The sequence below is a fragment of the Engraulis encrasicolus genome, chromosome 3, assembly GCF_034702125.1.
Source record: "Engraulis encrasicolus isolate BLACKSEA-1 chromosome 3, IST_EnEncr_1.0, whole genome shotgun sequence".
NCBI lineage: Eukaryota > Metazoa > Chordata > Actinopteri > Clupeiformes > Engraulidae > Engraulis > Engraulis encrasicolus.
The window spans coordinates 57,847,670-57,863,383 of record NC_085859.1 but is presented as its reverse complement, the minus strand read 5'-3'; the positions used below and the strand labels follow the sequence as shown (position 1 = coordinate 57,863,383).

The 15,714-nt window shown below is 44.3% G+C and overlaps 1 protein-coding gene across 1 annotated transcript; it reads right to left on the bottom strand.

The window, feature by feature from the left end:
- Positions 1–906: 906 nt before the first annotated feature.
- Positions 907–10,318, bottom strand: paqr3a (progestin and adipoQ receptor family member IIIa). Its single transcript, XM_063195774.1, has 7 exons — positions 10,152–10,318; positions 9,166–9,386; positions 8,699–8,861; positions 7,998–8,153; positions 3,008–3,205; positions 2,778–2,868; positions 907–2,119 (listed from the first exon to the last, which is right to left on the bottom strand). The coding sequence occupies exons 2-7, from the start codon at positions 9,348–9,350 to the stop codon at positions 1,977–1,979; spliced, it is 936 nt and encodes a 311-aa protein (XP_063051844.1). The 5' UTR covers positions 9,351–9,386; positions 10,152–10,318; the 3' UTR covers positions 907–1,976.
- Between the last annotated feature and the right edge of the window lie 5,396 nt (positions 10,319–15,714).

The following is a 15,714-nucleotide window of genomic DNA, read 5'->3' as shown; positions in this document are numbered from 1 at the left end:
CCCAGTTTTACCCATCAGACCGATGTCCGATGTGTTGAATATCGGCCGATACCGATACATCTGGCCGATACATCGTGCATCCCTACATTACATATAAGAGTACTTCTACTCCATACAACCATGGGAATAATCCCAACCGCAACTTTAGATTGAGGAACCCTGAGAGAACACTATGGGAGAACAACCCCAATTCGGACATGAGGGGGAAAAGGCTTACAATGTGTCTGATCCATGATGAGATCTCTCTCTGATTTGTTTTGCAGCTTGATTAGCTGACATAATCTTGGCCACGTGTCCTAACCAGTGGCGGAGGTTTTAATCATACAGAGGGGCCAGCCAAATGGTGGGTTAAGCCCTCTAAACCCCCAAGCACAAATAGGCACACACACATTCTAAAGAAAACCTGTATGATTTTGAGTCCTATACAACCAAAACTGTACCAACAACACAATACTGAAGTACATCTTGACCTAGTACCACACCCGGTGTAGGTAAAGTACAGTCCAGGGAGGTGACAGATTGCTGCAGACTCAGAGAAGACTGCTAATCTAAGGCTACATCTTAAGGTTCCAACTCGTAAAAAAAAGTTCTGATTGAAACCTCACTGCACAAAAACATACGATCAATTAAATATAATAAAAAATAATACTTTCAATGTTTTCTTAAAGATCAAAATACCGCAGAACACAGTCAAGACTGACCAGTCATGAATAGCTGACATAATCTTTAAATACAGTAAGTTAACTAGTGATACACTTACATGATACATTGTCCACCATTGCATTGTAAATAAGGCAGCAGAAAAATGGTATAGCTAAAAATGTTAGTGACAGTAGTATACATGAAAAATACCTATGTTTATGGACACCAGAGACCACTAGAAATAATTTAAAAAGGGACAAGGAACGCATTACATTCTTTATATCAGAGAAACTTAAAAATCGGTTTCAGAACCTCTTAATACAACAAAATAACTAACCTCAACAGTGGGATAATCCAAACATTGAAATGTAAAATTCTATATTTGTGCCTTGACCAAAAAGAAAGTATAGCAAAAAAAAAACACCTAAACAGTTTTTCAGTCCTCTTATGTCCTTGTGTCATTTTGGGGTTTGACTGTGACTTGTAGCAGTTATCAGCAGTGGCCTGCAGTCTTTGGTTCTTCCACCATGATTGCCAGGTTAACATATATTAAATGCTCAACACTGACTGCTGTGTCAGGCAAGGAGCATGACCACAGTTTGAAGATATTCCTTGGTGTTAGCCAGCAACACGCTTGCAAGCCTCTACGTGTAAGAAATGGCAGCATAGCGAGACTTTCAGATCAAACTAGAGCAAGAGCAAACTAGATTCTGGGAGTGTACAGGAATTGTTAGGAAAAAGCCACAGATTTTGTGTAACACAACTGGGTGGGTAGATATTACCATGTGAGAAGCATGGTATGTACATGTACGGTATTGTGCTTGACAACAGTAGGACCCAAACATAAGAAAAGAATACACTAGAATAGTAACAACTAACTCCCAAAACATCTCCCAACTGGTCCACATGGATCTCTACAGAGGGGAGTAGTAAGTGCAAGACAGCAATAGCTTAAACAGTCTAATCCAGGGGTGTCAAACTCATTTCAGTTCAGGGGTCACATACAGCCTATTTCATATCAAGTTGGCCGGATGTGAAAACATCACTATAAAACATCACCTTGCAAGTCAATCTGAGCCAATCTCTGAACCTTGTCTGGTAGTCAATTACTATAGGGATAGTAGGCACTTCTATTTACAATGCAGTATGGTTGTTGTAAAGTACAGTACATCCTAGTCATCACGAATGCTCTGGCCAAAACAACAGTCTTAACACATTAGATGAGCGGGTTCATTGCTACTGCAGTAGGGCTTCTGAGAGCATCCGTCTTGTCAGCTTATCCTTTCCTTTGAGGTGTGGTGCTTGATCAGAAGAGGACAGTGGCTTGGCTGTCCCTAGGAGTGTTGTGGGCGGTCGACACAGGGGTGGCTGTGCCTGTAGTCTGTGATGAAGAGCACGGACTGGTGCCACCAGTAGAACATCAGCACGACCAGCAGATGCCACAGCTGGTGACTGGCACCCACGTAGTTCAGCTGGCCTAGGGGGTGGAGGAGATGATGCATTTCCATTACAGTGCAGTCAGGCTACACACACACTCAAAAAGCAAACACAAGTTACAACCCATTGCAATAATGTTGGTCATATCCATCGTTTTCATATCCGGCTTTCTGACAGGTGAAGATGAACAAAAAAATGTCCCCACATTGACATTAGCATCATTTTTATGAGATGTGCTCAACATGATTTACATTCATGATTTAATATTTCAAGCGATAACAAAAGACAACATTCGAAAGACAGGGCCATAATGGTGTGGTAATGTGGATTTTAAACTACTGGGTATTAGTAGACAAATATTATCCTGACTAGACGCCAGCCCCTGTCTACTTTCTTGAATGGAAGGCAAATATTACATTACCCATGCATTTCATTGCTCACAGCGTCAGAATGGCAGAATGGCTGAATGACCGAAACGAGCAATCAAATGCAAGTGTAATGGACGATGTGCAGGATTTTTGCCTGCTACTTTGAACTACTTTGGTTACACACCCATTGTAATTAAGGTGTGTAAATGCATTCTGTGGTAAAGTATTGGATATTAAAAGTAATTCCTATTGAATTGAACAGGATATAAGGTTATTGCTTCTTTGTGAACGGTGCCCAGTTATATCAGTCAACATTAGAGAGATGTTCACCTGGGAAGTAGCGTTCCGGAACTTTGGAGACGTAGAAGAGGAAAGCTGCTGCCGCGATCACGTACATGACCAGCACACGCGGAACAAACGCCTGACAAACAGAGAAGGAGGGCAGGTGAGATCTCTACTGTGGAAAGTTAAACATTCTTAAAGGGATTATCCGGAGTTGAAAGCATATTGATGGAGAGCGAGCAAGTGATTGAGCATGTGAAAGAGAGGGTCGCATTTACCTGTACAACATCGGAGTTGATGCCCCCGCTGACCCACACCCAGTGCATTGTGGGTACTAGTCCGTAGCCGGCGACTGAGAAGAAGATGGCGGAGCGGATCCTCTGCCACTGCTTGCTCAGGTAGAGAGGGTGGATCTGGGCCAGGAACACAGCCAGGGTCATGGCCAACACCGCCACCAGGTACACCTGTCGCCAATACTGGAGAACACACACACACACACACACACACACACACACACACACACACACACACACACACACACACACACACACACACACACACACACACACACACACACACACACACACACACACACACACACACACACACACACACTATAAGAACCATGGACAGCAGCCACAAATGGAACACACACTCACCATAAGGACCATGGACAGCAGCATAATGGCCATAACGGCCAACAAATACACCTGAGGTGAAGGCACACATGCACACATTCATGCACACACTCAAACCACTACATAATATACAACCAACGAGTTTGATGCCCCTGAATTAGACTGTTTAAGCTATTGCCGTCTTGCACTTACTACTCCCCTCCGTATGGCCAACACACCTTAACTAGCCAACACGCATACGTACACAATTAGTGAAAGGTACAGGAACATACCAAGAGAATAAAAGTACAGGGTTGTGTTTCTCAGAAGAGTAGTTGTTAGCCAGTAAGAAGCGTGGGAAATTGCATGGCAACCAACAAAGTAGCTAACATAGTTAGCAACTATGGTTTCGAGAAATGCACCCCAGGATTGTTGCGAACACAATCACCAAAACATTCTTCCTAAATCGCCATTCTTCCTAAATCGCCAGTCTGCAACAGGTCCAAAGTCATGGCCTTCACTGCTCTGGAGTGCACCTGCTATCAGTACAAGCACATCAATTATTATAATTCAGACCTCCGTTTCATGAACTCATCCGCACTGTACAAAAAGTATTTTACAAAACAAAAACCCTTAACATATTTGCAAGTGCACAAATCGGCCAATTTTTGTATTCTGGGTTAGATGGCAAATAAAAAGGAAGCAGTCATCATTCTCTCTCCTGCGGTCTCTTACTCCCTCTTTCAACCGTTCCTTCTCCCTCCATCTCCATTTCTCTTTCCCTCCCCCTCCCCCTACTTCTCTCCCTCTCTCTGTGGACTTGGCAGATTGAGTCGTCACCCAGCATCCAAAGCTAAACGCTTGGCGTGGGAAGCAAGACTGGCTGGCCCCCGTGGCTCGGGTGAGGGAGGGGGGGGACAGAGACGCTGATGAGGAGGGGGTAAGAAAGAGAGAGAGAGACGCTGTGGAAGAGAGAGGAGATGTGGAGGATAAAATGAGAGGAAAGTGTGAAAACGACTCCAAGGCAAATGTGGGAACATTGGCGGGTGGCTGGATGTTCAAATCAGAGTGACGGCAATAGTGAAAAGAATTCAGCACTACCAGAGAAGACAAAACAGAAGATAAGGATAGCATATTGTTTAAAGCATGTAGACCCAAAGTGTGTAGGCATCTATATTCATGACAACATGAACGGTATGGCCAATGTATGGAACTCTTATCTCCCCCATCCAATCAAACTCAGCTTCTTCTACGCGACAGTAGAGTTCGTCCTCCTCTATGGCAGTAAATGCTGGACCCTGAAACCAACCCTAGAGAGGTCCCTTGATGTCCCTACACCAGGATGCTACGTGCAGTGCTTAACATCAGTATAAGTGCACATGTAACCAACAAAATCCTATACGAGGGAATACCAAGGGTGAGCGAGAAGATAGCTGTAAGGAGAATGAGATTCGCAGGACATTGCCAACGGCACCCAGAACTAGCCTGGGCGAATAGCCGACTGTTGACTCCGTCAATCAGTCTGGCAAAAGCCATGAGCAATCCGTCTCCGTGGACGATGAGAGATGGTCTGATGTTACTCTATCATTTAAATTAATTGAAGTTCCAAACTCAAATTAAGACCCATATTGTGCTGTATTAGCATGCCTGTTACGTTATAGCGTCGCAAAAACATACAAATAACAAAACGAAAGTGTGAATATAGTCAGTGGTGTAGTCTACGTAGAACGCGGGTATACGGAGTATACCCACTTCTAAATTTCAGGAATTTCAGTATACCCACTTAAAATTGATTGATCCATTGCTTTGAATAGCACAAATATATACAGTATACCCACTTCAAAAAAAGGCTCAAATATACAGTATACCCACCATAAAAAAGTAGACTACACCACTGAATATAGTTACCTTAACCAATTAGTAACGGAGCTCGCGGGCGAGTTCTACATCACCACTCTCAACTGTTTGCTGATTGGCAAAACACTGAGAGAACCGAGCTCGAGGCTTTTGCCAGACGATGTGCGGAGCCAAACTCTTTGGGTGGAGTACATGGATGGCATCGCCAGGCTAACCCAGAACTGCCAGCCAGCAAACTGGTGCTATGGGAACCATCACATGGGTACCGGTTAAGAGGACGTCCCACACTAACATTTGTGGACATACTCAAGAAGGACGCCGGAGCCCAGAGTACCAGCGAACTGAAAAGATGTATGGAGAATCGGGATGACTGGAAGCACCGATGGAAGGCTCGTCTGAGGACGACCTAGAGAGACATGGTCACTGAAGATCTTGGGGCATTTCCTAAGGTGGAAACTCAATGACTCAAAACAGCAATGCAAAAAGCCCTTCGCTTCACATAATCCCCTTTTGAATACCAGCAACCCAATGATGCCAGATTATCAGATTTAAGACAATTTGACATTTGGTCAAATTTGGTCAAAACTACAGAGATTTCAGTTGGTTACATGAATGCTGATATTTTTGTGTTTTATTTATGCGGATAATTTGTAAGTTATGTGGGTATTTTCTATCCATTTACATATATACACGACATGTGGATTACAAACACCATTATGACAGGAGTACGTTACCTCCCGAAAATGGAGATATTTAAAACCATAGATTTTTAAGAGCAGCATATTTCTAAAACTCTGCTTACGTTTTAACAAAAGCACTAAATGGATGCGTTTACAAGCATATCCACATATGTAACGGGGTCTAATGGTCCAAGACACTGATCTGTCTTGTCACCTCGTCAGTTTCATGGCTTATGATAAGAGAAGTAAAGCAGCTAAACACTTCCTAAAAGTATCACAAAAACTAAATGCTAGAGGGGAATTGTTTCGCTTCCTCTAAATGCAAGAGGGGAATTGTTTCGGTTTCTGTTCCTCATTTATCAAAGTTTCAAAGTTTCTCTGTTGGGGCCTTCTCCACAAGTTTTAAGCCAAATCGCTGTTTTTTTTTCTCACGACATTCTGCTTGGACGGAGAGGCAGAGATTTCACTTAACTCTCAGGAGCCTTATTCTCACTCAGAGATAAGAGAAAGGAAGAGCGAAAGAGAGGCAACTGGGGGCCAAACTCATCCAACCAGCACCTCAGAGTGGGAGTGTACTTCTGCTTAACATTTCATTAGCATACACAAGCATACTTCAAAAAGACATTTAGAAGTTTTATCTTCAACAGATCATCATCATCATCATCATCATATCAAACAGGCAATCACTTGCTTACAAAGGGCGCACTACGACAATGAGATGAATTTGTTAGCCTTCAAATGAAAGATAGCCTTTACTCTCCTTGTGTGATAATCGTACGAGGACAAAAGGCTATACCACTTTTAGCAATCATGCAGTGTACACACACCTTTCATCTTAGTACACTTGCCACTAAGAAGTAATTAACCCAGGTCCTGTTCCTTCGTTAAAAAAACAAGCAGGCCAGCAACTGTTTACAAATAAAGACCCTGTGGCGCTGAACGACCACTCCTCTGGTGGTGGTGGGGTGGGGTGGTGTGAGGATGAGGGCGAACAGGTTTGTAAGCGAGCCGAGCACTCACACACGCAGACGCAGCTTGGCTAGTGGAGGTTGCCACGCCAACAGAAGGCAGAGCCACATGCGCACCAGAATGCCGCATCTCCCCCTGGTGTAAATGGATCCAGTCCACAGAAGTCATTTGCCCTCTAAATAGTGTGTGAGTGCGTGTGTGTGTGCGTGCGTGCGTTTCCCTGTGTGCTTGTCTGTGTGTGTTTTAAGTTCAGCATATTTTCTGTATGCATCTGTAAACAATATGCATGTGTGAACAGGCTCGGAGGATGCGATACCATCATGTCTGATCACGCGTTTTCTGGAAAAAAAGCATGTGGGCCCATGTGTGTCTACAAACGTGTGCTTATGCAGGCATCTGGGTGTGTATGCACGAGCATGTGTGCATATGCAGCCCTGTGTGTGTGTGTGTGTGTGTCACAGGTAGCATATGCCCTAAGCAGAGACGGGCAGCCATCTGCTGTGCCGGCCCACTGTGGGAGAGTGCTGCTCAGGCCATCCAATAAATCTAGACTTGTCAATGTTGCACCACGCACATGTAAACACACACACACACACACACATCTAGACCAGTCAATGTTACGTGTGTGTGTGTGTAAACACACACACACACACACACATCTAGACCAGTCAATGTTACGTGTGTGTGTGTGTGTGTGTGTGTGTGTGTGTGTGTGTGTGTGTGTGTGTGTGTACACATGTAAACATGCAAGCATGTGCACACACCTACACATCTATGCATACAATATCCACACTAAATGAATATAGACCCATCAATGTTACACTACACGTTACTGCTGTTTTTAGCCAATGCTGCACTATAGTGTGTGGATATTTGTTGGTTTTCACTTGAAACTAACATGTGTTGACATAAAGAGGGGATCTTAAGGTAGAGCTGGGTAATTACTTGAAAAAATAATGACAAACCATTCATGGGCAGTGTCTGCTGGTTGTGCTCAAGGTACAATCTAAGCATAGTAAGGGTTCTTGTATTTTTGAGTATGATTATGTGCTGTATATAAACACTTTGATTGGCATGTTTGTTTGCCATATGGCCCAGCCCCATGTGAAGGTGAGGAACGCAGCAGAGGGGGGGACCAAACCTACATTGTTGCAGTAGAAGGCGTAGAAGACCCCGGGCACGTAGCATCCCAGGATGCCAATGGAGATACCAGCGTAGTCCAGCGCCATCCAGCGGCGACTGGTTTTCTCCGAGCGGTGGCAACAGAACAGGTGGAAGCCCACCGAGCACAGCATGCACACCTGAAACCACACGTGTCACACACCAACAGCAGTCAGACAAATATAGAGCGTGGAATGCATTAGCGTGAGATACATGTGCCTAAGTGATGCACGATACATGTGATGCATGATACATGTGCCTATGCACTGAACACCAAACTTTTTGGCGTCCATTACACACACGCACATACACACACGCATGCATGCATACATACACGCACACAGTAGAGGTGGGTATTGGCAAGGCGGTCACGATTCCATGCTCATCACGATACACATGCCACGATGCGATACAATCACAATGCAAAGCAATAAATGTATTATTGCTATGCATTGTGATATTTACTTCATTAATTTTCTTTTTTCACCTTTGCCAACATTATACAATAAAAACATTATCACATCATACCATGTAGTTGTTTTCAGGAGTGAAGGGTAACAGAACTTTGAAAGGACATATCACAATACTGCGCCCTTGCATCGTGATACAGCATCGTGACTGTGTATTACGATTAATAACGCTTCGATTCAATATTGTCACAGCCCTCATACACAGAGCTTGTTACCTGGAAGCAGAAGAGGCTGATGGTGTGTATGACGTAGTCCTCGCGGGAGGCGTTGGCGGCGGGCAGCAGCGTGGTCATGTCATGCAGCGCCAGCACCAGGAAGAGCACAAAGCCCAGCAGGTGACTCCAGATGTTCACCGACTCATTGGAGACTATGAACAGGCTGGGGAAGATTAGGAAGAACAGGGGAAGGGGAATTAGGAAAAACAGATACCATCTCATTGGACAGGATGAACTGACTGAGGAAGAGGAGGAGGAGGAGGAGGCTGGTCATGAGGACACACTTTTGCACCAAATCCATTCAGTATGATTAACAGTCAATGCTCCCTCCTGGTTATGGTAAAGATGCAGGCCTACTTAAGCTGCCTTTTTCAGGTCAAGATAATTTGTCAAATTGGTCATCTCCTGTTCATACATCACAAGGGCCATGGTAAAGCTCATTAAATAGGCCGAGATCGCTCACCCACCTTTTGATGCAAAGCCTGGAGGTCAGGTAGGCGCGGTAGCCGTCTGTGATGTAGGGGTTCTCCCGCAGGAAGCCGGGGATCTGCTCGTAGGTGTACAGCCGGATGCCCCTGGGTACCAGGACAGGCCAGTACTGGTAGCCCCCCAGCTCCATGTACTGCGCATTCTTCAGCAGTTTCTGAGGCATGGTTAGGACATGTCACAGACACGACGTGGATGCGGGCTGTAAAGACAGGTAGATATCCACATTATCACCACGATGGATCACATATATGCACATAACTATGCCAGAGAGTAATACCAGAGATTCTTTACTCTCTCTGGTAATACTCCTAGAATCTCTGACTATGCCAAGTTGCCTTCTGGTGACACAACTGGACAAAACTAACCAACAAATGTCAGTGTGCAATGTGTAGATGTGCACTGCAAAACCATTTGTGCAGTGCAATACAATACACAACAAAAGGAAACGAGATCGATTGTGATAAGCCACTTCTCACATCATTACATCGGGTCAGTTAGAAAGTTGCGAGGGTTGGAGTACTTTAATGCTTCAATCGGGTGGCAACTGGTGGTCCTCGGGCAACTCGTGGACATCAGAAATGAATAACAACTGTCTCTTAGTTTAGGTCAATACACCAACGGTAAAAAGAAACTTCTTACGTCAGTAATACTAGCACTATACTTAAGATAACATTCATTTTGTTGGCTAGCTGGGATAGCTAATCGGCGAGTTGCTGTGATTTCAGTTGTAGCCCTGCCCTGCCCTACACAGTCTGCCTCCCCAGTGATCAGAAATTGACAGCTGTCTCATCATAATTTGTTTTTCAATAAAGGCATTAAACTGGGATACGCAACAACTATCTAAGCCACACGTTACACATTTGTCCAAATAGGCTAACTTGCAGTTGACTAGCAGCTACTACATCATACAAGTAGCTGCGTTAGCTATGCAACTATCTTACAAGTTCATTCATCTCCGCATTACCTTGAAGCACTGCGTATGACTGATACGCGCCATGAAGCGGTTCATATGTAGTTTACGAAGGATCGATTATACATTCATTTTCTTGTCCGTTATCTTCTAGTTCTGCATTATCCCCTAAGACAGGCTGGATCTGGTTTAGTGTAAGTTATGTGAAGTGAAGAAAATAGATAGCCTGTAGCCTGTTTGCTGACGTCAGCCGGGGCCAGCAGGGCAATCAGGAAGTGTTTTAGGACCATTAGTAAGCTTTTACACTGCCTGAACAAAATACTTTGAGAGATGAGAGCAACAAGTGAAGCTGAGGTTTTTGTCAGTGATGATGCAAATGCATAGACCCGGGCCGATAGGCCTATGCTGTAGGCTATGTAGAAGGTAAACAATCCTTGTAGGCCTGTGCATATTATCTATTCTATTCTATCTTATTCTATTCTCATGTTTATTGACTTTTAATTGGCCTAGCCTAATACTATAGCCTACATTTTTATGGTCAACAATCAGACATCCCAAGTCTCCCTGATGCCCTCGAGTCAGATAAAATCTCCCTGATTTTAGACTATTCTAGTTAGCCAACAGGGATTTTTTTAATTGGCAATGCGAGACAGAGAGATAATGACTCGTGCGACATACTTAATAGATTGCGCGAGCACACTTCGTAGTAGATCGCCCTGCAGTCCCAGGACAAATGGCCTAGGCATGTGTTTGCAGACTGAACAATAGAAAGGACCAGAGGCGACTCTAGGGTCAGCTGGGGCCCCAAGCGAAAATTCAAAGGAATGAATTGGAACAAAATTATCACTAGGCTACTGTAGAAAAATGTGCTGATATATTCACCTCATCTATGAGCGTTGGGGCCCCAAGCAGCTGCCTGCCTAGGCTGGTGACAAGATGCACCTCTGGAAAGGACATGAACATAATTTTTCAACATGCTGTTTTTTTTTGTCGGGGGTGTCAAGGATCGATAAGAATCTCCCTGAAATGAGTTTTTGGAACTTGGGATGTCTGCAACAATACAGCTCCTCAGATGCATGCATGCTGACTTACAATAGGCCTAAAGCAAATGACTATCTTTACTGTTGTACTGTACATAGAAAACATTATCAAAACTATTCTCTTTTCTTACTGGTGCAAACTTCTGTGCCCCCTATGAATGACAAACTGCCTGGCGGCTGGCAGCCCAGCCTCCTAGTCCCTCAGCAGACCTCTTTGATAGGCTTAGTTCTTTTATTCCCGTCGGGATATGAGTTTGTTTACACTTTGAGTGGGTGACAGCACATTGCTCTGAGATAATACGGCAAATTGTCATGCATTCTTTACACAGATAAACGTTTGTGGCAGACTGCTGTCAACAATACCCCCCCCCAAGTGTGTGCGCGCACACACACACACATACACACACACACACACACACACACACACACACACACACACACACACACACACACACACACACAAACACACACTCCCCACCACCACCACCACCAAAAGCGTCTCTCCAGCAACCTCTCAGGTGCAGACGCTTGTGAATACTCCCCGCCGGGCGCACAATCTCACTTCGACCTCCTCGGCTTTTACACCTTCGCATAATCGCGTCACACTCTCGCTGGAGTGACTTGTTCATTAGCACTCCTAATTCACCTTTCAGCGCCGCGCTCTTCAACAAGCTGTCAACAGTACTGCTGCTGTTTTCTGCTTCTCTCTCTCTCTCTCTCTCTCTCTCTCTCTCTCTCTCTCTCTCTCTCTCTCTCTATCTATCTGTCTTTCACCTCTTAGCCATAGACATCCTTGTTAAAATGCATAAATGTCATCACAACTTATAATCACCCCCTCCCCCATTTTCTCCATTGTCATAAGCTTGCCACTCAGGCATCTCATCTCCTCTCATCTGTCTTTCTCCCACATTAGTTTTCTTTCCCTCCATTTCCATTTCCCGCTCTGTCTTTACCGTTTTGTGTTTTGTTTGTGAACAACTGTAGCCTATATGACACACACACACGTGTACGGACACGTAAGCACACACACACACACCCCTTATGAAAATCCACCATGGTTAACTATGGTATTACTATGATTATCATGGTTCTACCATGTACAGTGCCCTCCATTATTATTGGCACCCCTGGTTGAGATGTGTTTTTTAGCTTCCAATTATTATTATTTTTCTCTAAATAATATGGGACCTTAATGGAAAAAAAGAGAAAAATCCAACCTTCAATACAAGTGCATTTATTCAGTGGGGAAAAAATCCCACATAAAGAAATAATTATTTGACATCAAATAATGTGTGTCACAATTATTAGCACCCCTGTTGTTAATATTTTGTACAACCCCCTTTTGCCAACAAAACAGCACCTAATCTTCTCCTATAATGTTTCACAAGATGGGAAAAGACAGAAAGAGGGATATTCAGCCATTCCTCTTTGCAGAATCTCTCTAAATCATCCAGAGACCTGGGTCCTCTCCTCTGTACTCTCCTCTTCAGCTCACCCCACAGGTTCTCAATGGGGTTGAGGTCTGGGGACTGAGATGGCCATGGGAGGAGCTTGATTTTGTGTCTGGTTAACCATTTCTGTGTAGATTTGGCCATATGTTTAGGGTCATTGTCTTGCTGAAAGACCCAGTGACGACCCATCTTCAGCTTTTTGGCAGAGGGCAACAGATTTTGATTTAAAATGTCCTGGTATTTCAAGGCATTCATGATGCCATGCACCCTAACAAGCTTCCCAGGGCCTTTGGAAGCGAAACAGCCCCACAGCATCACTGACCCACCCCCATACTTCACAGTGGGTATGAGGTGCTTTTCAGCATGCGCATCTTTCGTGGCACGCCAGACCCACTTAGAGTGTTTGTTGCCAAAAAGCTCAATCTTGGTCTCATCTGACCAAAGCACACGGTCCCAGTTGAAGCCCCAATACCGCTGGGCGAACTCCAGACGTTTGCGTTTATGACTGTGAGTGAGGAAAGGTTTTCTCCGTGCATGCCTCCCAAACAGCTTGTTGGCGTGTAGACAGCGCCTGATGGTTGATTTGGAGACTTTGTGACCCCAGGATGCTACCATTTGTTGTAATTCTGTAACAGTGAGCTTTGGAGATATTTTGATTTATCTTACCATCCTCCTCACTGTGTGTGGTGGCAAAATAAACTTGGGTCCTCGTCCAGGCTTGTTTACCACTGTTCCAGTTGTTTTGAACTTCTTAATTATTCCTCTCACAGTAGATATGGGCAGCTGCAGTTGAGTGGCAATCTTCTTGTAGCCTCTGCCTGACCTGTGAAGGTCGACGCACATCTGCCTCACTTGTATGCTGTGCTCCTTTGTCTTTCCCATGTTTAAGAGTGGATAAGAGAAATGGCCTCGGTGTCACGTCATAGTTATACCCCAGGGAAACAGGAAGTGATGAATTACTAATTAAATGTTCCTACATACTCTGGTAAACTTTGTAAACTACTGTAGAAATGACAGAAATGCTTCAATTATATTTATTTCCTGGGAATTGTTAAGGGTGCCAATAATTGTGGAACAGGTGATTTAATGAAAAATAAGTATTTTTTAGTCAGGGATTTTTTTTATTTTCCTACAATTCATTTGAGTTGAAGGCTACATTTTCCTAAAATTTTCAGTGTGACAGTATTCTTCTGCAATAAACACTGAATTTATTTTAAGGCTTTTAACACATCTCAACCAGGGGTGCCAATAATTATGGAGGGCACTGTATGTCATGATTACTCTAAAGTTTAAACACCTACCATATATAAATGGTTAAACCATAGTCACGAACCATGCTCAGAAAAACGTGACAACTATGAATAACTAAACACCATGGTTAACGATAGTTCTTATAATAAATCGGGTTGAAATGGTTGATTTTCGTTAGGGACACTTCTCTTGATCTCTTTCTCTCATGCTCTCTTGCTGTGTGCGTGTGTGTGTGTGTGTGTGTATGTCTGTGTGTGTGTGTGTGTGTGTGTGTGTGTGTGTGTGTGTGTGTGTGTGTGTGTGTGTGTGTGTGTGTGTGTGTGTGTGTGTGTGTGTGTGTGTACGTACGTGCGCGCACATGCGCGTTGTGTTACATTCACACATATGCCACACATTGACATGTAATCTCTAAATTGCAGCCTGCATGACCACAGCCACAGAGGCCCTTCCCACCCATCCTCACTCCTCCATTCCCCCTCTCCACCATTCCCCCACTCAGAGGCCTCCTCAACTGGGCCGGCCACAGCTGCCTGTCTGCCTGTCCATCTGGTGGTGCCAGAACCCCGGTGAGCAGCAACAGACCTCAGGGCCACTACGAGAGCTGTGCTGCCATGTCCATATGATCTACCCGTCGAGCTCAGCTACCATGCCATTACAATACGGGTAGCATCTCTAAAGGTTAGGGTTTGGGATTGAGCAACTGTATGTTAACAGCCTATTGCTCATCTCGATACACGGCAGTCCATCTCGACAGAACAGCGCTATGAGCTGAGCTACCAGGCCATTACAACACACTACAGTAGCGTTCCAAGGGTTTAGGGTTTAGGATTTGGGTTTGGGGTTGAGCTGTTAACAGCCTACTGGTAGCTTGTCTCGACGAAGCAGCCCATCTTGACAGAACAGCGCTCCACTGGAGAGCCAGTGAGAAGGGGCAACGTTGACTGTGACAGTGTGTTTTAAAAGTGGCCTCACAGTTTTTTTTTCTGTCCCCTCTCCTTCGCACCCCGGCCACCTTTGGCCTGATGCGTTGTGACAACCCTCTGCTGCTCCCGACTATTTTTAAAACCTTCTCTTCTGCCGCGTTGTCCTCATTTTGAACGCTTAATGTGAGGAAAATAGGACACAGTACACAGTAGTTGTTGTGAAGTGTAGTGTAGTTGCTGAAGCCTTAAGGTGCAATATGTAACTACTTGGCACTATCAGTGGCCAGTCAATTAGTCCTGCTTGAGTGCCGTGTCACATGCTAGCTATAGTGCTCTCTTCATGTTTGGCTCCAGTGCTTCGGGGGAAAAGAGAGGGCTACTTCCTGTGATCTTTCCCGTGGCTATGGCTCTCTTTTTGGCTACTACAATGCTGTTGGGGTCCATTCTGCCTGTGTTGATTAGCCGCACTGAAAAGGGATTAGGGGCTTGTTATAATCATTAATGTAGATATTAATTAGTCCAAAGTAGAACAGACAAAAATAAAATAGCTATGCCTTTTTGTTGAATTGTTTCCCTTTTAGCATGGAAACCACACAACTGTTTTTATTCAAAGGAGACAAACTCTTAGGGGACCACTTAAAACAATTCGAATACTTACAATTGTGACCATCTTAACCCAGTGAGACACCCCCCCTGTCATAAATACGCTGTTACCTCAATGGCAATGACCAAGTCACAATGTATTAAGGACATGTGTGTACTGTCATTGTGGAGTAGGCCTACTATGGTATTCAAGTTTTTTTCAGAGACTATAACAGTGTTCCACTCAGTGGTGTAGTTTACGTAGAACGCAGGGCACTGTATACGGAGTATACCCACTTCTACATTTTAGGGACTTCAGTATACTCACTTAAAATTGATTGATCCATTGTTTACTCACTTAAAATTGATT